General features: G+C 37.4%; 1 protein-coding gene across 3 annotated transcripts in view; it reads left to right on the top strand.

Moving 5' to 3' along the window:
* SLCO1C1 (solute carrier organic anion transporter family member 1C1) overlaps window positions 1–27,188 on the top strand; it is a 46,760-nt gene that overhangs the window by 12,025 nt on the left and 7,547 nt on the right. For 2 of the 3 annotated variants that reach the window (XM_065886611.1, XM_065886609.1), the window contains exons 3-11: window positions 113–245; window positions 5,163–5,287; window positions 8,885–9,031; window positions 10,585–10,683; window positions 12,549–12,794; window positions 13,807–13,971; window positions 19,737–19,932; window positions 22,929–23,094; window positions 25,333–25,517. In XM_065886611.1, the coding sequence (XP_065742683.1) occupies window positions 113–245; window positions 5,163–5,287; window positions 8,885–9,031; window positions 10,585–10,683; window positions 12,549–12,794; window positions 13,807–13,971; window positions 19,737–19,932; window positions 22,929–23,094; window positions 25,333–25,517 (1,462 nt within the window). The remainder of the gene's footprint in view (window positions 1–112; window positions 246–5,162; window positions 5,288–8,884; window positions 9,032–10,584; window positions 10,684–12,548; window positions 12,795–13,806; window positions 13,972–19,736; window positions 19,933–22,928; window positions 23,095–25,332; window positions 25,518–27,188) is intronic. The other variant, XM_065886612.1, reaches the window with a different exon arrangement.

Here is a 27,188-nt window from a genome sequence, read left to right as displayed (position 1 = left end):
TTAGTCAAAACAAAACGTTGCCAAACCTGCTATAGACATTCATTCATTTAGTTATGCTGATGACTTTTTCTAAGTTGTCTAACTTATGAACATTTTATTCTTTTCCCCAAAGGAAATCTCTTAGTTATAACATTTGTTAGCTACTTTGGAGCCAAACTTCACAGGCCAAAAATAATTGGAGCAGGGTGCCTAATCATGGGCGTTGGAACATTGCTCATTGCAATGCCTCATTTCTTCATGGAGCAGTAAGTCTAAAGCAAACATCTTTTTCTTGCCTTAACAAACAACTGCATGATGATTACAATTAATTATTTAAATTTAAGAAAATAACTCCTGTCTTAAACCATGATAATTTATATCTTATTTTTATTACATCCACTTTGGGCAAAATTTCAAAATGCTAACAATTTCACTTATGATTTAATAATCTGTAAAAAAATTTTTTTCAATATACTACTATGTATTTATGTCAACAAAATTTAAAGGGAAAATTTCACTATTATGCCTCCTTTCAAATGCTTTAACTTAGATATGGAGGCAAAATATATAAGTAAAGAGAAAGTAATAAATTATGTGGTAAATGTCAAATGAGTGTCAAAGGGGTAATAAATGAATGCTACAGACAGTATGCTGGATCATGGTACAACTGACTGGCAGATCATTGACTTAGGGATACATGACCAACTGAAATAACTATACAATGTTCAAATATTATCTCATAGAACTTTCTCAGTGGAAGTGGGGGTGCTTGTATTCTTTAACCCTGAAGTTTACTGTTGATACTTTTGTTAGTTCTTGCATACAACTTTAGTATTTCCAAAGATTTTGTCATATCATTTCACCTTTACAACAACCTGTGAGGCAGGAGAGCATATTTTATCTTTTTTAAATTTTAGAGCTAAGGACCATGACCTAGAGAGTCTGGTGACCTTCTCGGGGTTAGGTGTCTTCTAATTATAGAACTGGATTCTTAAAACCAGCATTGGGACTTCTTCACACATATACATGTTGCTTCTCCTCTGTGGTCGCCCATTGTCTCCTGAGCCAAGTGACTACCAAGAGGTTTTAAAGCAAGAGAATGTTCTAGGAAATTATATATCAAGTAATTCTTTGATGACTGTCCACTCTAGACCATGATACCATGACATTTGAGATCTGGAGAGACTTAGAAATGATCTGGTCCAAACTTTTTCTTGGATTCCCAGGTCACTTATATAGTTTGATTTTGACTTCTGTGTCCAATCTGTAAAGATCACAGAATCCTCTGTGTGGGATCTTTCCTACCTATTTGGGTGGTTTCTCTGGCCCCTTTGTCTTTACATGAAGAGGGATCTGTGGCTTCAAGACTTCTGTCTACTCTTTGGACACCTATCTGGCCTCCTTTCCACAGGGCAGAAGTTTCCTTACATCACTGAGGTTATGCAAAGGTGTTATATGTGGCCAGTGGGTAAGGAGGAGACAAAGGAGAAGGCTGAGGAAAAGGGTCTCCAATCCACCTAACTCCTGATTGATCCATAGCTGTGTTATCTGTTCTAGTCATTGAACTTCCATGCAACAGTTCGCTCAGAGTGGGGGAAAAGAGTTCCACTACTAAAAATATTAAAATTTCAAAGTAGGTTCAGAGGCTAGATAAATCCTTGACCCTTGACCTAACTCATTCTGCAGTGCATCAGTAGCTCTTCTACATGACCTTGGGCATGTCATCTAACCTTCCTAGGCCTCAGTTTATAATACCTTAAAATAGGTATTACAGGTATTAAAAATAATACTTAGCTTGTAATGTTGTTGCAAATATTAAATGGAATGACACAGGTAAAATGCTTACCAAGTTTCCTGACATAACTAGGAGTTGTGTCATTCTTCTTGTGTGTTGTTTTCAACCCTCCTCAGATAATTAAGCCAGCTGGTTTTAACCAGAAATAGCAACGAGTTGTCTCAAAGGTGTTGCATTGAGATTAATAATAGTGTTACTTCAAGTTGATGACAAATATAACGTACTAATACAAGAAAACCAGAAGGAGAAGTATAGCTAAGAGAAGCCAGACAGGCTAGTGCTGACAAAGGGTGCCAAACAAACACAGATTCTTATCAACCACCTTTTATATGTTGAAAGATATATTTGTTCATTTATTATTTAGTGTCTGCCATTTGTCTGGTACTGTGCCAGGTAATGGGGAAAAAACAAAATGAAATAAAACAAAAAAAAACCCCATACACAGTTCTTTCCTTCATGAAGTTTGCTGTGTACTGAGGATTACTACAATAACTTCTTTCCAACCTTTCACAGCATTAGTCACTAACTGGGTACTTGTCCAAAATGTAATTTTTGTTCTATCAATGAGGAGTGTACTCTGCCTAGCAGACATACCCTCAATGTATGACTAAACATAATATTAATTATAGATATCAATTATTGAGGGACTACCACCAACAGACTGTGTTCAGCCTTATGTGTGTTAGTTCATCTAACTCATGAATTATTTTTAACATCTTTATTGGAGTATAATTGCTTTACAATGGTGTGTTAGTTTCTGCTTTATAACAAAGTGAATCAGTTATACATATACATATGTTCCCATATCTCTTCCCTCTTGCATCTCCCTCCCTCCCACCCTCCCTATCCCACCCCTCCAGGCGGTCACAAAGCACTGAGCTGATCTCCCTGTGCTATGTGGCTGCTTCCCACTGGCTATCTATTTTACGCATCTAACTCATGAAGTTAATAAATATGTATTGATCATTGCTCTAGGTAACCGGGATAGAATAGTGACAAAAATCTCTGCTCTCACGGATCTTACTAGGAAGAGATAGATAATAAATAAACAGACAAATAATGAGATATGCCAGAAATGTTAAGTGCTACAGAGAAAAATAACCCAGGGAGACACATAAGAGTGTGCAGAGCGTTGCAGTTTAAAGTAGGGTTTTCAGGGGATGGCTCACTGAGATGGTGACCTTTGTGAAGGGCTGAAAGAGATGAGGAGACAGCCATACAGACATCTGGGGAAGAAGATTCCAGGCTAAATGAACAGGGAATGGGACATTCCTGCAGGAGAAGGGAGTCAGGCATGTGGTCTACTGCAGTGATGAGCAAGGGGACAGTGTGAGGGGGTACAGAGGAGACGTCAAGGTTGTATCTCAAACTCTGATGGACACTGGAATCACCGGAGGCTCTTGGTAAAATGTAGATTCTGATTCAGTAGCTCTGGGGCTGGGGTTGAGATTCAGCTGATGCTGCTGGTCTGCAGACAACACCTCTGGTAGTAAGGACACAGATCATTGCAAAGACTTTACCTCCTCAGAATGGGATGAGAAGACAGAGGAGAGTTTTGAGCAGAATGGCACAATCTTTTTTTTTTTTTTTTTTTTTTTACGGTACGCGGGCCTCTCACTGTCGTGGCCTCTCCCGTTGCGGAGCACAGGCTCCGGATGCGCAGGCTCAGCGGCCATGGCTCACGGGCTTAGTTGCTCTGCGGCACATGGGATCTTCCCGGACCGGGGCACGAACCCGTGTCCCCTGCATCGGCAGGCGGACTCTCAACCACTGCGCCACCAGGGAAGCCCCCTGACATATTTTTAAAGGGACACAGTGACTACAGATTGGGAAAATAACTCCGGAGGGGCAAATGTGAAAGCAGAGAGACTATTTAGGAGGCTACCGTAGAACTTCACGCACACTGTGTCAGTCGGGGTTGGAAGCCAGGTCAGAACTAATATCCCTGATTTAAAATCATTTATACCATTGGTCCCCTGTTCAATTGTTTGTCTCATCCAATAGAACCTAAATAGGCACAGACCATATCTATAATCCCCATTTTACAACTAAGGAAAACGAAATTTGGAAAGGTTAACTGATTTTTCTCAGTGTCATAGACAGTCATTAGTGACACAGGCGGCACTTACATAAAATTCTATTTCTTCAAAATCTAAATAATTATGCGTGCAGCAGTTGCCTTTTGGTAGATTAAACTGAAAGCTAAAGTAATTAAAAATTTTCAAAATGCTACATAATTGCTATTGACAGTCAACTTAAAGAGTCTTTAGGCATTATAATAGTCTCTGGTATCTCTGGAATTATATTAAAGAAAGAAAATTATATTTACCATGATTTTAATACTAAATGCTCTCCTCTGTAGCTAGAAATTAAAAAACAGTTATCCTCATTAAGTGGTTCTTAACTAATTTTGGTCAAGGACCCATTTTGATAAAAGTGACAAAAACTATGAACCTCTTCCCTTAAATACTCACATACATACAAAAATGTTCTTACTTTTCTAGTGGGGTTCACAGACCCACTGAGGTGCAGGTTATGCAACACTGATAATAAGGTAACTGACTTATCAATCTGAATATGTTAATAACTCAATACACCTTGTCCCTATCACGCTGAATAGGTTTTTACTATTGATATTTCAAACACCACTACGATTATTAGCCTTTAGTCACATAGTGCCTGAACAAAATGAGAATCAAGGTGATATGATGTCCTTTTATCAGGTACCTCTACTCTGAAGGGTGCGTGTAGGGCAAAGAAATTGGCTCCTCAAGGATAATTTGAGAGGGAGTATGGCACTGGGGGGCCGTAGATAGAATGATCGCAACCCTACCGTTTGGCACTGGCTCTTCAATCCAGCTGCTGTGGTAACCTTATAAACAGAGGAAAGGGTGAAATTAGAAACAACTTAGAGCCAGATTAATAAACTGCAGAGGAAAAGGATACCATCTAGAAAAATGGTTCCAAAAGCCCACGTATCATTATCAGTTCTCTAGAAAACACATTTCAGGTGTTCCACTACATTTACAACTCTAAGTACAGTGTGCCAATGGCCATGACTGTTAAATTATTGCTTTTAGGGATAATAATGATTTTATGAAAGGTTGGATATTTTTTCACCAATCGAGTAGGTGATTACAGTCATTATTTTATATTAAAATGAGCCTCTCTAAATCATTCTTTTATTTTCTTTCATGACACTGGGTAACTGGTTCAGATATGGTGTAATATCTGTGAACTAAATGCTGGTTTGGTTTAGTGATTCAGATTCTGCAAGAGCTATAAACTCAACCCATTAGGTCCCCTAATGAGTCAAGTAGTACACATGTAATATTTTTAGCATGATGTTAAATGAGCTTGTAGTAAAGGAAATGCTTTTTTTATACAGGTACAGATATGAAAGGTATTCTCCCTTCTCCAATTCCACTTTCAGCATCTCTCCGTGTTTCCTGGGGTCAAACAGTCCGTTACCAATCTCAGTTATGGAAAAATCACAATCCAAAATAAATAATGGTAAGATGATTATTTTTTACTTGACTAAACAAGCTCTTTTGAAAGACGTTATAGGTGCTTTAATATGAACAAAAAGTATCTATGTGATTTTTTGCTGTCCAAAGCTTTACTACTTCAGATATTATAGTGCCATAAAAATTCCTAGAATATAAAGCAGAGATGAGATCCTAAGAAAATATGCAGACAATCAAATATTATGGAAAGATGGGGCATTAATTGCTGGTGACCAAGCAAAGCTTCCAGTGGTTCCAAACAAGGCAATCTGTGAAAAAGGGTAAAACTAGTTTAGCATGTACAAACCTCAGCCCGTTGCTCAGATATAAAAGAAATATATTTTTCCCCAAAACTCAAGTTGATTTCTACGTTCAGCCCCTTTTCATCAGAATGGCAAAAACGCAGTCTCAGTCAATTTGTCCCTAACCTCTATCCATGTTCCCAGGGGTTGCTTGCATTCCAGGGAGCTTTACATTATAGTAAAGGAGAAGATTGTGGGAGGGGAGGTCTTGGTGTTATCAGTAGTCCTCTGTCAGCCTAAATATCTAAAATCCCTCTGGCCACAGTGTTTGTTCACACATGTCATCTTGGGGTCATCTTATGTCCATGTTCGTGTCCTTTTTAGCACAGTGGCTCTCTCTGATGCAAAAGTGAACATCATGGAAACATGGAAATAATTCTGCTTTCCACACAAGAGAGGATTTGGGGAATTTCGTTAGCATATCCAGAATTCCACATGGCTGACCCCTACTGCAAAGCAAGGCTATATGTGGGCCACCCTCGGGAGCATGGGAACCATCTCTTCTGTGTTGCTCTAGGCATTGGAAACCCTGTGAAGAGGCAGGGGCAGGGATGCCTAGCTATACTGTGCAGCCATCTCCTCTTCAGGATCTTACTACCTCCCTGAGTTCTTCCTGGCCACAGTGGCACAGGTTCTCTTCACTCATGGAGTCCATGAATCTACCCACAGGTGTTGGCTATGTCTCTGGGGTGCTGCACTGGCAGGCGCTCAAATCCTCTCTCCATAGCCTTTTAGCATAAATATGCTCAACACCTCCTCCCCGCCACCCTCATCTTACTCCCTACCCCTAGGCTGGGGAATCCATTTCTACAGAGGCAGTGTGGAAGTCCTTCTTTATATACCTGCTACTCATCTAAATCTTTTATCTACACCATAAAACCTTTTCACTCCCCTAACATCCTCATTAATGCTTCCTTCTGAGATGTCCTTTTCCTGGTCAATGAACCTGAGAAGTCTGGCTGTTTGAATGAAGGGAAGGGCCAAAAGATTAAAAGAAATATTGAAACATGAGGGGTGAAAATGGGGTGATCATAAACATGTAAACAAATGTACCCTGTCACGCTATATGAAAAGAAAGCATTCTAGAAGAAAAAGCAAATGTGAAAGAAGGTAATAGGTAAATTCAGGAGGGCATATAAAAATCAACGGATGAGAACAGAGGGCTTGTTTATATAAGAATATAATGGACAGTAAGTTTAATTCAGGTCCATATAAAGAGGCAAGGAGATGAGCTAAAGAATTTGGACTTTCACCTGTACACAATGTAGAGTCATTGAAGATATTTTATTTTGTTCTTGGTTCTGACAGTCAGGGGAGAGACATGGTATAAATGACAATACAACTAGTTAGGAAATATTTAAGCCTTTAATGTTAAAAAGAGAGGCATAGGGTTTAGGGTGGGGAATGAAGATACTTTAATGTGAAGAGACGAGTTATTAGACAGGTCCAGAGTATAACACTCACGACTCGATCCTTTTCTTTCCTTTAGATGAGATCCTGCTCCCTTAAAGTCATAGATTTATGTGGATACTAGACATAGTGGACACAAGGCTTATCCTAAAGGGGTTAGTGGGGTAAATAGAGGACTCTTCTCAAAAATGCTTTGCGCACAAACCCCGTTTCACCCAAATACTCTAGAACAGCGCTCTCCACGGGAACTTCCGTGATGATGGAAATGTTCTGTATCTATACTGTCCAGTACAATAGCTATTAGTTGCACAAGACTATTGAGTACTTGAAATATAGCCAGTGTGCCTGAGAAATGGAATTTTAATTTCATGTAATTTTTATTAATTTAAATTTCAATAGCCACATGTGGCTTGTAGCCGCTGTACTGGAATGCACAAAGCTAAGGTGTCTACACTTATCTACAAGACTCCTCTACCAACAAGCATAGAACCCCACAAATGTCAGGGCTGGAACTGACATTGGAATCAATTTTTTTTTTTTGCGGTACGCAGGCCTCTCACTGTTGAGGCCTCTCCCGTTGCGGAGCACAGGCTCCAGACACGCAGGCTCAGCGGCCATGGCTCACGGACCCAGCCGCTCCGCGGCACGTGGGATCTTCCCAGACCGGGGCACGAACCTGTGTCCCCTGCATCAGCGGGCGGACTCTCAACCACTGCGCCACCAGGGGAGCCCTGGAATCAATTTTTAAAAAGGAGTCCCCATTATATTTTGGGAAGTGGAATAGGAATCCAGAGAAGATAAGTGAAAAATCCCTGGTCACTGGGCTACATTTCTAGAAGAGGCAGAATCAGAACAGAAAGCAACATGACTACATAGTAATCTTTTCTGTCACAGAGTCTGACTCATCTGTACAAAAGCGCTCACCCCAGTTCTTCATAACCCATACTTTACCTTCAAAAATCACTTTCAAGGTTACTAGAGGAGAAGATGTCTCTTGCCTCATAGGATTATTAGGAGAATTCAATTTGAAAATGTCTGCAAACCACTTAGCCCAGTGCCTTGCTTTCCACACAAGAGAGGATTTGGGGAATTTCGTTAGCACGTCCAGAATTCCACATGGCTGACCCAGAAGTGGTGATTTCTTTATAGATGGTTAATATTATTGCTTTTATTAAAGTCACCAAACTCTTCAGAGTATATTTAATTTATTATAGGGGAGTAATTATTCTACTTCGCATGTTCATACTAAGACGTGACTTTTATGAAAGCATTATAAAATTGTTAGCTTTGAATTTCCCTCTAAAAATACTGTCAAAAGGTTCTTTTTGTTGGAATAGTTATACAACTGAGGCATATAAGGTTTTAACTTTTTATATGAATTTGTTTCTGAAACGTGAGCCCTTAACATGGCCATTCACTATCAAACAGTTATAACTGTAGGCAATGATGTTCAAATTTGAAGTATCAACCATATAAAATTTTGAATTTCAGATAAAACTTGTTCAGCAATACAATTACAAGCGATTTCTGTTGCAAAATAGAAAAGTTTGAAGATTAAGGTGAGAAAAGCCTTGTTCAAATTTTTGTACTTTGTCCCAGACAGGATACTGAATGTTACTGGAGCGTAGGAATTCAAAGAATTCATTATAAATATGAAATAAAAAGAAAGAAAATAAGAACTAAGGGGACAGGAACAAGAAGCAGTAGATTTCCTTGTTCTCTGGGGGATTTACACTGCCTAAAATATCTTGCTCAAACTCCTATCAAATTAGGTTTATGGCAAATTTCACTTCTGCATTCTAATGCAACTTTAGGACAACTTGTAGACATGCTGAATAAATGTTTAACTTCGATAGTGATCGAATTTCAACCTCATCTGCTTTCCTTTCAAGAATGTGAAATTGATGCTGGCTCCTCCATGTGGGCTTATGTCTTCCTGGGGAACCTTCTTCGTGGCATTGGAGAAACTCCCATTCAGCCTCTAGGCATTGCCTACCTTGATGATTTTGCTAATGAGGACAACGCGGCTTTCTATATTGGTAATGTCCACCTCATTCATCTTCTTGGGATACAGGGTACCTGGTTTTCTCAACTTCATTCTCAACTAAATAGGGTGTGGAAGGTTTTATACTTCATATCCAACTCCTTTATTCAGTTTGCATTTTTCTGAAGTCCACACTGAGGATTTAGATAGCGAAGGAACTTCAGTTAGAAGGACCTATTGCATTAGGGAAAGAATATCAGATTAAAAGTAAGTATCTGTGAGCTCAACTGCTGTGATATATGACTTGTGCAAGTATCTTCATGGATACAGAAGAAGGACAAGAGCAAGGCCTGAGCCAACCATACGTCTGGACAGGCCCCAGCAGATAAACTAGCAGCTAAGATCACAAAACCCAAAATACAGCAAACTCCAAAGGTAAACGAATGGAAGCAGTATTTATCGAGCGCCTCTTATGTCTCGGAAGCTAACTTTGTTCTGTTTCATACATTAGTCTTGATTTTGGGGGTTCTGACCTTTTGAGAGTCTCACCCTCAGAGACAGAAGGACAAGATTTAAATTCATTGAGGGGGCTGTAGGTAGGTCCATGGTATGGTTCTGCCCTGGCTACTCACACAGAACTCCAGAGGTCTCTGATGATATCCAAGCATGCTGTAGTTAAAAACAGGGCACCAGTTCTAATGGAAAACTGTAGCATAGATTAGGACCTAGAATTGGAACAGAAGCTCCATGGCACACGCTAGGCAATTACTCTGGGGACCAGAGGAAAGATTGCAGCCAAGAGATGCACACAGGCATCAGGGTGTCCCCGTCCTGTCCAGGAGCTCAGAGCCTGATCACTCTGCTTTGCCCTCTCTTCTACTCTGAAAAGGATCTGGTAACTGCTATTTACTCCTCCAGTTAATTTAAATCACTCTCCCAGGGATATGTGTGTAAACTCAGTGATGAAATGAAAGGCAGATGGGAGATATTTTTCAAGGAAGAGCAATCTTTCTGGTTACTAGAAATGGTGTCATTTGGGAGATCTGCTCCACCTGCCTGTTAAAGCTGCCCAGGTGGGTCATGAGCGTTCCAGAGGACACCTCTCCCCTCTCCCAAGTCTAGCTCCTTTGCTGGCTGCATAGTTACTGCACTTGCAGATGGTCCCCCAGAAGCTCTGAATGCAAGCACATTTCATTAACATGGAAGAAATCAATTTTAATGTCAAAACAAGTTTTATGTTTAACTGACCATAAAAGGTTTCTGAAAGACTGTCAAAATAGTATAATTCTGATTTTTATCACTAGGGGGAATCTAATCCTAAGGGAGTAAAATTTGCTCCATTTGGGGAAATTAACTTCTTCAGAGTCTTAGTGTTATTTTCTTACTAAGAGATAATTAATGCCTTAAAAATGTTCATCCTTCTTCCAACACTGAGGAGGACTTATTTCCGATTCAATGAGGCTGAAAAATGGACAAATCAAGCACACTTAAGGGAAGAGTTGAGGAAACATTTTCAGTGACTAACTGAATCTTATGCACATTTCTTGTTTAAAAATTAATTTACAAGAGCAAAGAAATTGCACTTTTTTTTTTTTTTTTTTGGTGCAGGGTGTGTGCAGACGGTTGCAATTATAGGACCAATCTTTGGCTTCCTGTTAGGCTCATTATGTGCCAAACTGTATGTTGACATTGGCTTTGTAAATCTAGGTAAGGGAGTTTATTTCTATTTATTCATTTACCTTATTTAGTTACTGTAATTTTTTAATAGGAATAGTATAGAAAATATCAAGTTGCCTTTTTATAAAATGACAGGATGGTAATCTTTCATAAAGTGGAAATAATCCATGGAAAACTTATTACTGATACAATCATCACACATGATTGTATGTGTATGGAATATGAAAAATAGGTGGTGATTAGAACCGGATGACCCACAGTTTGTTATTCGGATGTATTAGTTTCCACTTCTGGTTTCCCAGTTCAAAGGCATTCCAGCTTAGTTAAGACTAACAACTGTGGTTACTTGCTGGCTCTTGTTGGTTTCAGGTGAATCAACATTTACTGCAGTCGCATCAATTGATAACATATTTCTGGACTTGTCAGAAAGGCCAAAGATTGAAAGTCTTCTGGCAACTAAAATTCCCTTATTAATGTACGAGTCTGTTTTAGTAGAAGGCATATTATAGTGAGACTAACTTTCCTCCTGGGCGAATGCTTGTGGAGGGAATAAATAGAGGCCTCATCTTTCCATATTTATTAATTTGTTTCTTTCCTTATATAAGATGTAGTCCCTTGACATAGATAAAATTCATCTGTTTTTTTTAAAGACACCCTAGAAGGCAGTTAAAAAACAAGAAAACAAGTTTCATTTTTATAAATTCTGGAATTGCATTGTCATTAGTGTGTATTATAAATGATTATCATGTGTTAAAAAAGAATGCAAAACTCTTGGGCTAGTTGTTCTTTTTTAATCAAATAAGCTGGAATACACATTCCCAAAATTTTATTTATTCATTTATCTATTATTACTACCAAATTTATTTCACATCTACTCTATCTCAAGTGATATTCTACCACAGCGAACAAGATATTGGGCTGGCCAAAAAGTTCACTCGGCTTTTTCTGTAAGATGTTATGGAAAAACCAGAGTGAACTTTTTGGCCAACCTAATAGTTGCGTTCCTTTACTTCATGAAGTTTAAAATCTGGTCGTGGAGACTGATATACATAAGAAAGTGTTGGTGTGATGAGTGGTACAGAGAAAAATTGTGAAAGGGAAGCAATGCACATGCAGTGGTAAACTAGTTAAAACACTGTAGTGAGTATAACGTAGTACCAATTGAGCCTAGTTGTCAAAGGATTCTCATAGAATGTTGCAGAGGTAGAGTATAATAATATGTTTCATAGGTTCTTATATAGAAGAAAAAACTTGATTTGGTTAAAAAACTTTGTCAATGCTTTACCTTTTAGTCAAATAAGAAATAGTATCAAAAATAAAATTTTATGATGATTAGATATTGATGTTTTAATTACATATACAAATCTTGCTTTGGACCTGGAATAGCTCTGAAGTATTCTCAATCATCATTTAATAAATAACATTCTGAGTGGCTCAGACTAGATTTGGGCCAGAGGGCATAGGGCGTAACTGTTTCTTCCAGTAAAGTCTTAGACAAACATTCAATATGTAAATCAGATGAAAGTGGTACTCATGTGGGGTAGCTGGCAGAAGGTTTTAAGCCCTCATAATTCTTTCTCACATGTTGCTTTTTTCCTGTCATGGGTCCAGACAGAAGCCCAGAGCAGAGTGAGACCCCTTCCAGTATGTAGACTCTATACTTTTAATCAAAGAAACAAAAGGAGAAATAATCATGCTCTGAAAACACCCTCTTTCCTTCAAAAAGCAAGATAACAATAATGTTCAGATTAGAAAAGGTTATCATGTATGAATTATTAGGTATTTTTATGATGTGGTAGAGGTAACATTTGGATTTTTTTTTTTTTTTTTAAGAGGACTCTTCAACACACTAGCTTTGCTGTATATGCTCTTTGGCCACCCTCTCTCTTTTTCAGATCATATAACCATCACCCCAAAGGATCCACAGTGGGTGGGTGCCTGGTGGCTTGGTTATCTAATAGCAGGAAGCATAAGTCTTCTGGCAGCTGTGCCTTTCTGGTATTTACCAAAGAGTCTACCAAGACCCCGGAGCAGAGAGGATTCCAATTCCTCCTCTGAGAAATCTAAGTTTATTATGGATGATCCCACAGACTACCAAACACCTCTTGGAGAAAAAGCAAAAATCATGGAAATGGCAAGAGGTGAGCCAGATTCTCCTTGATTTTGAAACACTTTCCATTTTCCTGTTGAAACTTTATAGGCGATCTATAAATAATACCCCTCTCTCCACTTCATGTGTTCAGAAAAAACTGAGAAACTATACAGGAAGCAGAAATGAAGATTATTAAAAAGTCAGCTTTATTACTGGGAAAACTGATTGAAGAACTTGACCCAGAGTCTTGGTAACCTTCTTTGCTGCTGTCCCCACCTTTACACTTCCTCAGTGTAGACCTTGCAACTGCCCCTCCCTGGGAGGGCTGTTTCACATTCACCTGGGTGGACAGAAAGAGTGAATCTTCAGGGCTTGTGGCCTTTTAACAGATGGCATCCACCCACTTGAAAATGTGCTCCAGTGCATGTGTCCCACTAGTGATCAAAGGAGTGTGGCATAGGGCCAAAGGTCAGACATGTTCTAGTGAATACCCTCCACATGGAAAAGGGTGGCCATGAGAAAGATTGGTCCCCCTCAACTGGCCCAGCAATACTGACATTTATAGAAAATCATCACATTTCTGTGTGGCTGTGTAAAAGAAGAAGGGAGAATGCCAAAGCTCATTTCTAACAATAATTAACTGGAGATAACTTTCATATTCCCTTCTCTGCACCTATGACCCAAGTTTGAAGGAGAGAGACCAGAAAACTCAAGTTCATAATGTCCTGTCCATGACTCCCAGCTCAATGGTGAGGGAGTATTCTTATCCCTTATGTCTTTTACCCACATCAGAGGAATCTGTTCCTGTCTGACACTCTAATTTATAATCTAGATTTTATGCCTGTAGAAGTGAGTGCTTATGTCTGGATCTGAGCCTGGCCGGAACTCAGCCTTGACTTGTGCCAATGGCTTAATATCTAGAATGCGTGTGTGTACCACGCTATAAATGCTCCTCAGAACCATGACAATGAGACTCAGCCTCTAAGCCCTGATGCCATGGCTGTATCTTCTGCCAAGTGTGACACTGTCTTTAATTACTCCATGCTATTTTTGTCTCATAGATTTTCTTCCATCACTGAAGAGTCTTTTTGGAAATCCAGTGTACTTCTTATATTTGTGTGCAAGCACCGTTCAGTTCAATTCCTTATTTGGCATGGTGACTTATAAACCGAAGTACATTGAGCAACACTATGGGCAGTCATCCTCTAAGGCCAACTTTGTTATCGGTATGCTTCTCTGTCCTTCTGCTTGCCAATAGGCAATATCAGCTGTGTCTTGTTAATCCTCAGTAATTTAAGAGAAATTGTTCCAATATTTAGACTGAAGGTAACTTGTGGCATTTCAAAAAGTAAGCGAAAAAATCTAGCAGAGTAAAATATTTAGATAGTCTGTGGTACGACTCTGTAGCAAAAATTGTTCAGAACTATGTGTGAATGACCACGAGAATATCACATAGACCAAATATGCATTTTATTAGGAGATTGTTAGTACTGGATATTTGTCTTTCAAGTGTAGCTGAAACCTCATAAGAGTGGCCATTTTACCTGAACAGTTTCTAGGATTACAAAAGGTAAGTATTCAGACAGGTTAAAAGGTGTGCATTGCAAAACAAAGTTTGTGTTTGCTCAGAGTTGAAAGACTTCTCTGATTCCTGGCATTTGGGTTATTTAAAAGGACTGTGTTTCTAGCCCAGCAGGACAGCCAATAAGAGACATATTCAAGGGCAAAAAAAAAAGATGAAGAAGAACCAGAATCTCCAAATATATAACCACCATCCTGTAAGCAATTGGATACTTTAAAACCTGGATTAGCTCCTTTAGTCCACAAAAGTGTTATTTAATGCTACTGTTTCAAAGTATAAAACATATTCTATTCCTTTGGACATGTTCCTTTATGATAGGAGACTCCAATGGCTTAAAATAATTTCTTCTTCATAAAATATTTTAAAAATTGCTCTATTCATCTATCTCTGAAAGAGACCAGGGTGGGTGTGTGTGTGTGAGGGAACGGCTGAGCATATTTCGGGATGTATAAATTTCTTATAATAAACCTGGATAATGGGCACTTAGCAGATGCAATTCTAATTGACTCTTTGAACTGCTGTCCTTCCCCTAAATTCTAAATGTGAAGGCTATAATCACTGTTGAATTGTACTTTCAACATTAATTGGTTCAAATTAATTTAATTTTATTATTTAATGGTTGACCTGAAGAAATATTGATATTTTAGGGTTTTTTTTAACCCCACACCCCATCCATGCCAATCAAAGCTTTATACTGACTTTACGAAGACTAGAAGAGGAATGAAATTTTGACATTCTTTTTATTTTAACATTTCTTTTGTGTTTAGAGACATAACTTATAAGCAACAGTTAGGTCTACAGACCTTAAATGTATAGCTCAGCTGGATAAATGTTTACATGTGTATATCTGTGTGGTGGATCATTATCCAGAACACGTAGCACAATTCAGTTCCCCAGAAGGCTCCCTCAAAACTTCTCCTACCCAGTGCTCTTCTCCAAGTTAATAACTATTCTGAACTCCACCATTATCGACCAGGCTTGGCTGTTTTTGAACTTTATATAAATGGAGTAAGTTATGTACTCTTTTGTAACTAGCTTTTTTCAGTGGAAGTGAAATCTACAAGATTCATTCATGTTATTGCGTGTAGTCGTGGTTTGTTCTTCTCGTTGCTGTGTAATATCCCGTCACATAAATATACCACAGTTTGTTTGTTTTCTTGTTGATGGACATTTGGGTTGTTTACTGCTTTGGGCTATCATAAGTAACACTGCGCAAACATTCCACACATATTTTGGTAGGCAGATTCACTCATTTGTCTTGGCTATATCCCGGAGTAGAATTGCTGGATCATAGGGAATATGTTGCGATCTGGCTGATATTGCCAAAACATTTCACCAAAGAGTCGTGCAAATGTTTACTCCCATTAGAAGTGTAAGAATGCTCCAATTGCTCCATATCCTTCTGATGTTTGGTATTGTCAGTCTTTTTCACTGTAACCATTCTTACGGGGTGTGATGGTATCTTATTGTGGCTTAATTTGCATTCATCTGCTGACTATGTTGAGCATTTTTTCCCAGGCTTGTTGGTCATTTCATTATCTTTTGTTAATCCTGTTTGAGTCGTTTGCCCATTTTAATTGGATTGTCAATCTTTTTCTTATTGGTTTGTAGGCGTACTGTATTTTTTCTTGATACAAGTTCTTTATTGAATATATGTTTTGCAAATATTTCCTCACAGACTTCAATTTGCCTTTTCACTCTTCTTAATTTTAATCAAGTCCAATTTTAATCTTTTGCTCTTTTATTAGTGGTATTTTGAGCCTGTTTTAAGAAATCTTTGTCAAACCCCAAGGTTATGAAAATGTTTTCTTAATATTGCTCCTAGTAGGTAAAAATCCTATACTCTGAAAACTATGAAACATTGATGAAGGAAATTGAAGATGATACAAAAAATGGAAAGATATCCCACACTCTTGGATTGGAAGAATATTGCTAAAATGCCCTTACTATCCAAGGCAATCTATAAGTTTAACGCAATCCCTATTAAAATACCATGACAGGAATAAAGACACAGACCTACTAGAGAATGGGCTTGAGGATATGGGGAGGGGGAAGGGTAACCTGTGACAAAGCGAGAGAGAGGCATGGACATATATACACTACCAAACGTAAGGTAGATAGCTAGTCGGAGGCAGCCACATAGCACAGGGAGACCAGCTCAGTGCTTTGTGACTGCCTGGAGGGGTGAGATAGGGAGGGAGACGCAAGAGGCAAGAGATATGGGAACATATGTACATGTATAACTGATTCACTTTGTTATAAAGCAGAAACTAACACACCATTGTAAAGCAATTATACTCCAATAAAGATGTAAAATAAAATAAAATAAAAATATTGCTCCTAGTAGATTATTTTAACTTTCACATTTAGGTTATAATCCATTTCAAAGTATTTTTTTCAAAGTATGTTCACATAATACAAAGTATTTTTGTGTTATGTGAAGGAGGTCAACATTCATTTATCAAAATGAAGAGACCATCTTCTCCCCATGAATTGTAGTGAAGAACATACCTTTAAGTATATGTTTATTTCTCATTATTCAAGATGTGCATAACACTTAGAGATTTGGGGGCCTTTGATTTTGCGCCCACTAGAATGATGAATAAGTTCTTTAAAATTTTCCAGTTGAAAAGTTCATTTCATAAAGGAAAATTAAGGGTCTTCGGGGGGGAAGTTACTTAGAAAAGAAATGAAATTACATGTAATCTCATTCCTTTATTAAGTAGATAATAAATGAAGTATGTTTTACCTGTAAAATTATCTTTAAGAGTAATTAGCACAGATGAAAGAATGTGAGATTCTGAGAGATTCAATGGCCTGCCCAATATCATGCATATGTATCATACATACATACATATATGATATAGCCAGGAATAACATTATTTCCCCTGAGCTTCTGAGTTGTATTTCCTCACTGGGCATAATTATTTTTGGAAAACTGCCAGGAAGAATCTGATTAATAATTATCTTTTGAATTGTGGCTGACTGATTTCTTTTAATCCATGACCCTACTCTGTATACTGAAATGGACTCTGAGAGCCAAACAAACTCATCATCAGAATTTTTTGAGCCATCTATCAAAGGTTGCCTGGAACTCTAATTCCTCATAGTTTCTGGCATATCTATAGATAATTCAAGTACTTTTGTGAGAGCTAAGTAAAAAATGTTTAGTAATTCCACGTCATTATAACTAGGATACTTTCCTGAGTGCATTGTAATTTTAAATTATTAAGTATGGGATACAGCAGAGTAAGGGAAGTGGGTAAATTATTCAACATCCCTAACATTTATTTTGATTTTCCATAGAATGGTGAAAAGAAATGCATCACTGGGTTAAAATAAAGATGAAAAAAGACATATAAAATGGATTGTAAATTCACATAGCTCTCATTCAACAAATATATTTTCTCCCTTTCTTCGCTTCTTCTTTCCTACCCCTCTTTTCTCCTTCAGCTTTTTTCTTTGGATTATGGGAGAATGACCCTTTCTGTAATAACATATGGGAAAGGCACAAAAAAGACACATTTCCCTTCTCTCAGAGAAAGCATTTGATATGACATGGAGGAAAGAATAAACAGAAATTTCCCTAAAGTGTTCAAGGGCCGACTGATCCAATGAAAATTTATTTTACTGTACATGTTTTTATATGTTGGTCACATTCTTTCTAAAGTTTAGAAATAGCATTTTCTTGTGTTAATTTTACAAATAAAATGAAAGAAAAATAAACAACAATAATTTTTCAAAGTCAGGGACTAGAAAGTATGTGATAAAATGGTTTTGTTTTGTTTTTAAAGGGTATGGGCTTTAAAAAAATTTCCTTCCAATTTCTACTGAAAGAAATGTGATTAGACAGCTGAAGCTTTCATTTAGGCTTTTCCTATCACTATGAAGTTACATGGACATGATCTTTCCTTTTCCTTCTTAATACACAGATTGCAATTCTTTATTTTTGCTTAATTTCTTGAAATTTTTTGATTAAATAAGATAGTAAGTAGTAGACAAGATACATCAACACTGACTATCATTGGCAATGATTATCATTCTCAATTTTTGGAGATGTTACACAAATAAGGAAAAATTAAGAGGTTTGAGAAAAAATGATCATAAGAGAAAGCATTATTATTTTTGTGGCTAAGCTAGCATAGTAAATTTAGAATTGTATTATGATGTGTTCTAGAATTAAGTAAAGTTACAGTAAAAACCTGTGAGGTGATGGAAAACTATCTTAATTTGTGAGGGAAAAAAAAACCTCTTATTATGCCCAAGAAGGATGGCTAATTTTACTTCTTTGTCTGCACCCAAATGGTTATATGAATATGTAAATTTTTCTTGCACTTTTTTCTCTCTGTAAAATAAAAATCTTAATACTTATTTCTTCTAACATTAGAGTAATATTGTGAGGGTCCATGATATAACCAAGACTTTTACTTCACTGGGAAAAAGGCTTTAAAAACATCCTAAAGTACTATTATTACTATAACTCATTACTGTTTCATCCTAATGGCTAAGGCTTTCATGCACCTGTATGGGAATCAAAGTTTCCAGTTTATATCGTAATTCTGCTGAGCATCTCGAAACAGTTTACACATTCCTCATAACTCTTGTTTGGGATAGTAACAAAGAATAGGGTCTTTAACTTGAACAAGTGTGCTGAAATAATAATAGTAATAATAATAATACTAAAATATATAATAATAAACTATCTTGTAGCTTTCCTGATATTTGGATAAACATAAATATTAAATTCAAGAGAAATCATATAAAATAAACTGAAACAAACTGTAGGTGCTAGGATTAAATTATAGCTAATGTTTCCAGTTGGAATATTTAGATGGTAAACATTTTATCGGGCTGGCCAAAAAGTTTGTTTGGTTACTGACTACGTTGTTCAATAAAGTTCTTGGTGAAAATGAAAAATGTCTTATTTTTACTTTAAACCAAATGAACTTTTTGACCAACACAGTAAGAGAGACACATTTTATGGTGAGTGGAAAAGGTGTGCAATGAAGAAATCAATGTGAAATTTCTACCTCATTAAATGACTCAACAATACCTAAGATGAAAGAAAAGAAGCACATCTCACACGCTGTCCAGGAACTTCGCCATCACACTGGCCCTTCATGGACAGCTTATAGATCCTAGGGAACTTGAGAGGGAGAATCACACTGGCAGTATATGTGAAATGTGCTACTAATCTTTTTTGAAATCATGTCATAGTTTAGTCATCTTGAAACAGGAGAGTAACTATTAACTAATTATTAAATATTTCTATGTTTCTATAACTTAAATTAGCCAAGTAGTTAATAATACGTCAGAAACTATTGTATAATTTTGTATAATCCCTTAGAAAGTTTGTGTGAGTGTACTCGTATTTCTTTTAGAGATTCACAAAATTTTCTTTTTCCTCAGGGCTCATCAATATACCTGCAGTGGCCTTTGGAATATTCTCTGGGGGGATAGTCATGAAAAAATTCAGAATCAGTGTGTGTGGAGCTGCAAAGCTCTACTTGGGATCATCTGTCCTTGGGTACCTCCTATTCCTTTCCCTTTTTGCATTGGGCTGTGAAAATTCTGATGTGGCAGGACTAACAGTCTCCTACCAAGGGTATGTTCACTCATTAAGTAATCTGAGGAGATTGCCTTGTTTAATCAAATTATGGATAGAGTTTCAAAATAAGATAATTTAATTTTTAAGCATTGTAACTAAGAAAAAGAAGTTAATGTTTTATTATGGGATAGTGGATATTATGGAATAGTGGACAATGCTTATGACATGTAAGCTGTTATTGTCACCAAAATCTGTCATTTCCTTTGAATTTGAATGTGTTAGAGAAATATAGAGAATGCCAAATCCACATCTTACTTTAGGGCAGCAACCTGATAGTGGAAAATACAGACCCTGAATTTTGCCTCTACCCATTCTTAGTGAAGTGACATTGTATGAGTTATTTAACGTAGCCTCAACTTTTGCATTTTAAAAATAGAAATAATAACTGCCTCTTAAGGTTTTGTAAGGCGAGATGATATACACGGAAGTGATTAGTACTTACCTGGCACAAAATAGATGTGCCACTCATGGAAACAATTGTATTTTTTTTTCTTTGAACACCTAGATAACTGGAATGGTCTCTGTGCCACGCTTTTTAGTCTCTGTTACTCAAATCAAGGGAAATTTCAGGAGAAAATGGCTATCCCTCAACCCAGTGACCCACATTCCAGTTCTCTTTAGCTCTCTGCAGCTGATCACAAGAATATTTATTGATGCTTTCAGACTTATGCCATCCTGCCTGGGGTGGGTGATTCGTTTCCAGAGTCTAAAGGCTGGGTCTTAAAACTACTTCACCCTTCCCCTCCAAGAGTCCTTGCTATCACTCTACCCTGAACCTGAGTTACCAGAGGCAGTTCTCTTCATCCTTCCACCTATCTATACATTATTTGTTTTAAAAAAAGTTATTGAGCTGCTACTAGTTGCCAGGCCAGCCTCCCTGATTGTATCTGCCTGACTGCCTAAAATTTCGCCTGTGGTTCAAAGGCCAACACTCCTGACATTATGTTCTGTTTCCTGATGGTTCAGTTGCTTCTTGCTCACTGCTTGCTCTCCAGCTTCCTTCCACATTTATCTATCTGTCTTGTGTTCATGTTCCATCACCTTCATTATCCTGGTTTCCCCTGTTAAGTGAACATCAATTATACTTTTGCCATCTAAAATGTTCAGGAAAATTAATGAATGCAAACTTCATATATCGTTGCTTCTAAGAGTTATCAAAGCAACAGTTAGACTTAATGGAGTGTAGTGTTGCCTTGGTAACAGTGAGCAATGTAGATTAAGAATGTTAGTTGTAGCTGCAAGAAGATTCTGGAGCGAGGAGAAGCCCTGTGCCATCTTTTACTATCCCTAAGATCCTCATGGTGGATGGACAGTGGTAAAGTACTTTATGTTTTGCAATTTAGAAAACACCTTAGTTTTATTATCTCACTTCTACCTTCAGATGCCTTTATGAAGTAAGTTTTTTTACCCACGTTTAAAGGGAACTGAGATTAGAAAGGTCAAATAACTTCCTCAAAGTATAATGTTCTTTCTACAACATTATGCTATCTTTAAGCCAAAGCAAATATGTAAGTAGACAACAACAGAAAAATTTTGAGATTTACATTAAAAGTATACTCAGATGATAATAAAAGATTAAATATTTTTATACAAAATAATTATTCATTGAATACTAGCCCCTGAAAGCAGTTCATCTCAAAAGACTATAACTATATTGCAATAATGCTATCATTGTTTAAAATTCCTCTTTTGAAATTGCTTTCCATGTCTTTTTAGAATATTCTCAACAGTGGCAAAGATTTAACCTTTAAGAGCAGCTTTGTTATTGGAAGGAGCCAAAGAAAAAGCAACATCACTGGGGAAATCTCTCCCCTCCCAACATGGCTATTTTGAAAGAAAAATCTCATTTCAGCATAAACATTCTGGCATATTTGATAAAACTCATAATTAAAAATTTAAATAACAACTCTACTGTCAACACATCCTACATAAAACATACATGCAATTAATTTCTGCTTCAAGATTGCCCTAAGTGATAAGTTTAATGTACCTTCAGTAATATAAAAGAATTGGCTTTATAAAATAAACATGCTTCCAGGGGTTATCCAGAGTTTCTTTGTTCCACAAGGCTGTTTTGATTCTGGACATTAAACAGGAACACTATAGATAAGCTTTAGATATGATAGTGGAAGAAATTTTTCTTCTGCAATGATGAGAATAAGTCTGATGCAAGACAAAAATGTAGAATCCAGAGGCCTGGAAGGGTTCTAATTCTGGGTTTGTCACTAACAAACGTGAATTTGAGCAAATTATCTGCCTACTTTGGACCTGACTTTCCTGATTTGCCCAATGAGAAGTTGGCCTAGATCACACCCACAGTTCTTTTAGCTCTAACCTTCTAAAATCTCAGCCCTACAGTGTCCACAGTGGTCTGATTCTAGGCTTTCAAAGACACATTTATACTTTCAGATACTACAACACAGTCTCAGTTAAAACTTAACGCCTTAGAGAAGAGAATAAGATGACATATCCCTGGATGACTTCTTAGGAGGCCTAGTTAAACACCCTTTCATCCTGCTAGAAGACATCTCAAAGGTCTTTTGCTTTTACATTTGAGGTGACAAAATCCATAGTAGTTCTATGAGATGGAATATCATATAAGTTGTTATTATATTGATATATAATAAGAGTAATGTCATAAATTGCTCTTAAGGTTTACTTTACTTTTCTATCTTGTTAGTTGTTTTCATACATCACTGCATAGAAAAATATTAGAAGATTCTAGAGTCAGTAGTTGTTAGTAAAAGCCATCAGCCAAGAACTGGATATCATGTGAAGTTGTAAACCTAGAAAGATAACTTTCAAGAGAAAGCTATTTAATAGTGGATTCACATTTAATGATCAGAAGCTGGCATTTCTGATGACAATTGTGTTCCCCCAAAGCAAACGTTGTTGGCAGTGCCATTTATGTCACCCAAGAACATTGATTTTTGAAAGTATTAGGGTGCTGCCTACTAAGAGGTAATATTTTATACCATTACATTTCTTTTCAGAACCAAACCTGTCTCTTATCATGAACGAGCTCTCTTTTCAGATTGCAACTCAAGATGCAAATGTTCAGAGACAAAATGGGAACCCATGTGTGGTGCAAATGGAATTACATATGCATCGGCTTGCCTTGCTGGTTGTCAAACCTCCACCGGGAGTGGAAAGACTACTGTAAGACATCTTCTCTAAAGTGTGTGACCACAGGCCTGCGACAATGCTTAACTATACAATCCTATGGGGGCTCAGGGACCAACCTAGGAGCAGACCACACCGGTCGAATCCCTGGCTTTGACTCTGCCCTTGTTCTTTTGTGTGGAGACAGGAAATATAAGCATTGCTAGTAGAACTAGAGTTGTTGGAAGAATTACCGTCAGAATTAGAATAATGAAATAGGCTGGAGGAACTCTGTAATTATATAATCTAGTTCTCTCATTTTGTTTATAAGGAATGTTAGCTTCAAATGAGAAAGTCTCAGTCACAAGATCATATAGTAACATCTGCATTGGGATCCATCTCTCCTGACCCCTGGTCCTTGCAGGTTTTAGAGGACAGGGCAAATAGAGGCCACTATTAGGAAGTCTAGCCCAAAAGGTCTAGACCCAGGGGTCAGGGATCCAATTGTGAGGAGGTTGATGGTTCTGGGACAGCTCTGCCCAAGATATCAAGCTAATGTGTGTAATGATTAAAAGAGTAGGTGGCTGGAATGAAGGGTTCCTGTAGGGTGTAAGAGGAAGATGAGGGTGGAACTATAGGTAGGAAACCAGCTGTGAACAGTTATTATGTACTTCAATCATTAATAGATTCATCCCCCTAATCACACCTTTACATCCCTATCCCAAGCAGAGATTCTTCCTTACACTCGTTGTGTATATGGCACAGTGACTGGATGGCTTTATACTTGTGGCTGATGAAATCTGCCTGTATTTGACAGTCCTAGAGGGCTGAAAATTAAACCACACATATATTTATGTATTTTTATCAACTAGATAAGAATGCTTAGGCAAACACTTCTGTAGACAAATTCATCCTTGTTGATTTTCTCTGTTTATTATTTTTGACATTTTATTCAGAGAAGAAAGGATTGGTCTCTAGCAACAGTGATATAAGACCACCCACCCATCTGAAATCTGAGTTTTCACCTTCCCTTCGTTTTCTTCCTTCTTTCCTTTCCTCCCCCAAGCCCGATCTTTGGCTTCTACTCCTTGGCCCAAACTGCTTGAAGGTTTTTCTTTCCTTTTTCTCTTTTACTTTGGATTTACTTTTTTTTTTTTAATTGAAGTACAGTTATTTACAATGTTGTGTTCATTACTGCTGTATAGCAAGGTGGTTCAGTCATACATATATATACATTCTTTTTAAAAAAATATTCTTTTCCTTTATTATCATAGGATATTGAATATAATTCCCAGTGCTATACAGTAGGACCTTGTTTTTTATCCATTCTATATTATAATAGCTTATATATGCTAACCCCAACCTCTCACTCCATCCCTCCCCTAAACCCTTCCCCCTTGGCAACCACCAGTCTGTTCTCTATGTCCGTGACTGTTTCTATTTCATAGATAGGTTCATTTGTGTCGTATTTTGGTTCCACATATAAGGGATATCATATGGCATTTCTCTTTCTCTTTCTGACTTACTTCACTTAATATGATAATCTCTAGTTGCACTGGAAGATTTTTCTTAACCAGAGTTTCCATTTATTGAAAACACTGCATGCCAGAGACCTGAAGTGTGTGTGCTGGCCATGTAACTGCCTAGAAGAATTGCTCAGCAGAGAAAATAGGAAGGCCATGAGGCCTGGGTAGACTCACCATGTTTGAGGGTTGGCCAAGGCCCCACAGACACCCATGTGTGTGGCTGAAGTAGAAGGAGAGGAGGAAGATCATTGGGCGATGAGATCAGAGTGGGATTCAGGAGCTGCATGATGGATAGTGTGGAAGCCACTATAAGGATTTGGGATTTTATCCAAGTACAATGGGAAGTCATTGGAAGGTTGAGAATAGTGATGCAATCTGACTGCTGTTTTTAAAGGCTCACTTGGGTTATTGTGGAAAAGAGAGTAGAAACATGTTGAACATGAAGAGACCATTGCGATAATCAAAGCAAGCAAAAATGGTGGCTTAGACTTAGAAGTGGTAGAGAAGAACATAAGGTACTGTTGGCTTTGGTGGGATTTGCTTGGAGATGGTTCTATAGGTTCAATAGTTTGTAGACCATCTGCTCTTTGGATAATGAAATGTCTCTCTAGATTTTGCTTTGCTTGATATATTCTAACACAGAAAAATAAAAACTTCCCCACTGTTTATGAAATAAATGTATACTATAAATTCTTTTAAAATAAATAGCTGTCTTTAATTTTATATACAAGTTACCTCAATAATTGGATTTTCCCCTATTGTGTTACAGATATTTAATAACTGCACCTGTGTGGGAATTGCCACCTCAGAATCAGGAAATTCCTCAGGCATGGTGGGCAGATGTCAAAAAGATAATGGATGTCCCCAAATGTTTCTGTATTTCCTTGTAATTTCAGTCATCACATCCTATACTTTATCTCTAGGCGGGATACCTGGATACATATTGCTTCTGAGGTGAACACTGATTCTCCCTGCCCCAATTTTAACATGACATACTGTGATCATCTATAGCAGTGACTTCAAACTCTGCTCTGTGGAATCATTATGATTCCTTACGGCTCTCTTAGGAAACTTGTTCTACTTTTATGCTTTTCCCACTTTAGGTTTTTATATAGATAATGTGGTTGAATAGAAGTTTTTCTGTTATAATTTATGCTTGAACAGTTTTTATTGGCTCTCCTATCCTAGATCTCGATAAAATATATAAGTAAATTCAAATTTTAAAATATTAGTTTTGGGCTTCCCTGGTGGCGCAGTGGTTGAGAGTCCGCCTGCCGATGCAGGGGACACGGGTTCGTGCCCCGGTCCGGGAAGATCCCACATGCCACGGAGCGGCTGGGCCCGTGAGCCATGGCCGCTGAGCCTGCGCACCCGGAGCCTGTGCTCCGCAACGGGAGAGGCCGCAGCAGTGAGAGACCCGCATACTGCGGGAAAAAAAAAAAAAAAAAGTTTTGTAACAAGTATTTTCAGTGATAAAATTTTCCTCCTCATTGAATTAGTGTTGTAAGTATTACTGTTAAACAACTGATCGAAATCACCTAAAGATATTACAAATTTCGATAAAATTGTTAAACATGAAAAGTCAAATTTTATTGTAAATCAATCTTTTGAGATGGATTATGTGATTTTGAAATTAATTCATATATCAAAAGATGGATATTAAGTTTTTCTAAAATGAAAGTAATCAAAATATTGTATATAGCTTTAATTTCCCACAACTTATATTATAGAAATTGATTAGGAAAGATCTACAGAAGATAGGTTCTAACATCCAGAAATCTGTTTTTGTAAAAGGGCTTAAGGAGAACATGAGATATTGATGCTTTCAAATGGAAACATGGGTTTGATGGGAAAGCATTGCCCCAGAATTCTCAGACCAGGATCATTCTTCATGGGTACCTATTTCTCCAACATTTGCTTACCTTGTGCCAAGTAGTCACCTGGGTCAAGTGAATAATCAGGCCAATAGAGGAAGAATTTTCCTTACCGCCAGTCCCTCAAATGCACCACACTTTATTTTGATGTCAGAAGAAAATGTCATTTGCTTCAAGGGGAAGAGTTGTAATTTTAGACTCTTTTAAAGCAGAGACTAAATATTATACATATGAAGAACTTACTACCATGGTTAACACTCAGTAGTTATTATATATCCTCATGATTATACATCTAAAATCTATAGGCCAATCCATCAGTTAAAGTTATACAGTCATATTAAGGATGGTCTTGTTATTTTAGGTACTTTTGTACTTGACTGGTAAATTCAGGTCCCCACTATTTAGCAAAAACACTTAACATGTCACAATTATTCTGATTCAACTTGAGTCAATAGGGTCCTGTGCTTTTAGACCAAACCCCACAAAAACTACTTATAGGTTATTAATCCTTTACTGTGCCTCAAATTCTTATAATTTCTTAGAGTTTTTTTCCCTGTGAGTCCTTGTTATTTTACTGATTAAATCTGATTTTACTTTACCTAACACCATTTGAATATGTCATGTAAGAGTGATTTACCTTTTAGAAATATTAACTATAAATTCCTCGATACACTGCATATAATGGAACAAGGCTTTTACATAATTTGCTTTCCCTATGCTAGAATACTAGTGGATTCTCCATAAATGCTAC

Source organism: Phocoena phocoena, chromosome 11 (genome assembly GCF_963924675.1).
Source record: "Phocoena phocoena chromosome 11, mPhoPho1.1, whole genome shotgun sequence".
Lineage (NCBI taxonomy): Eukaryota > Metazoa > Chordata > Mammalia > Artiodactyla > Phocoenidae > Phocoena > Phocoena phocoena.
Note: the sequence above shows the minus strand (reverse complement) of the source record. Positions and strands in the feature narration are given on the sequence as shown.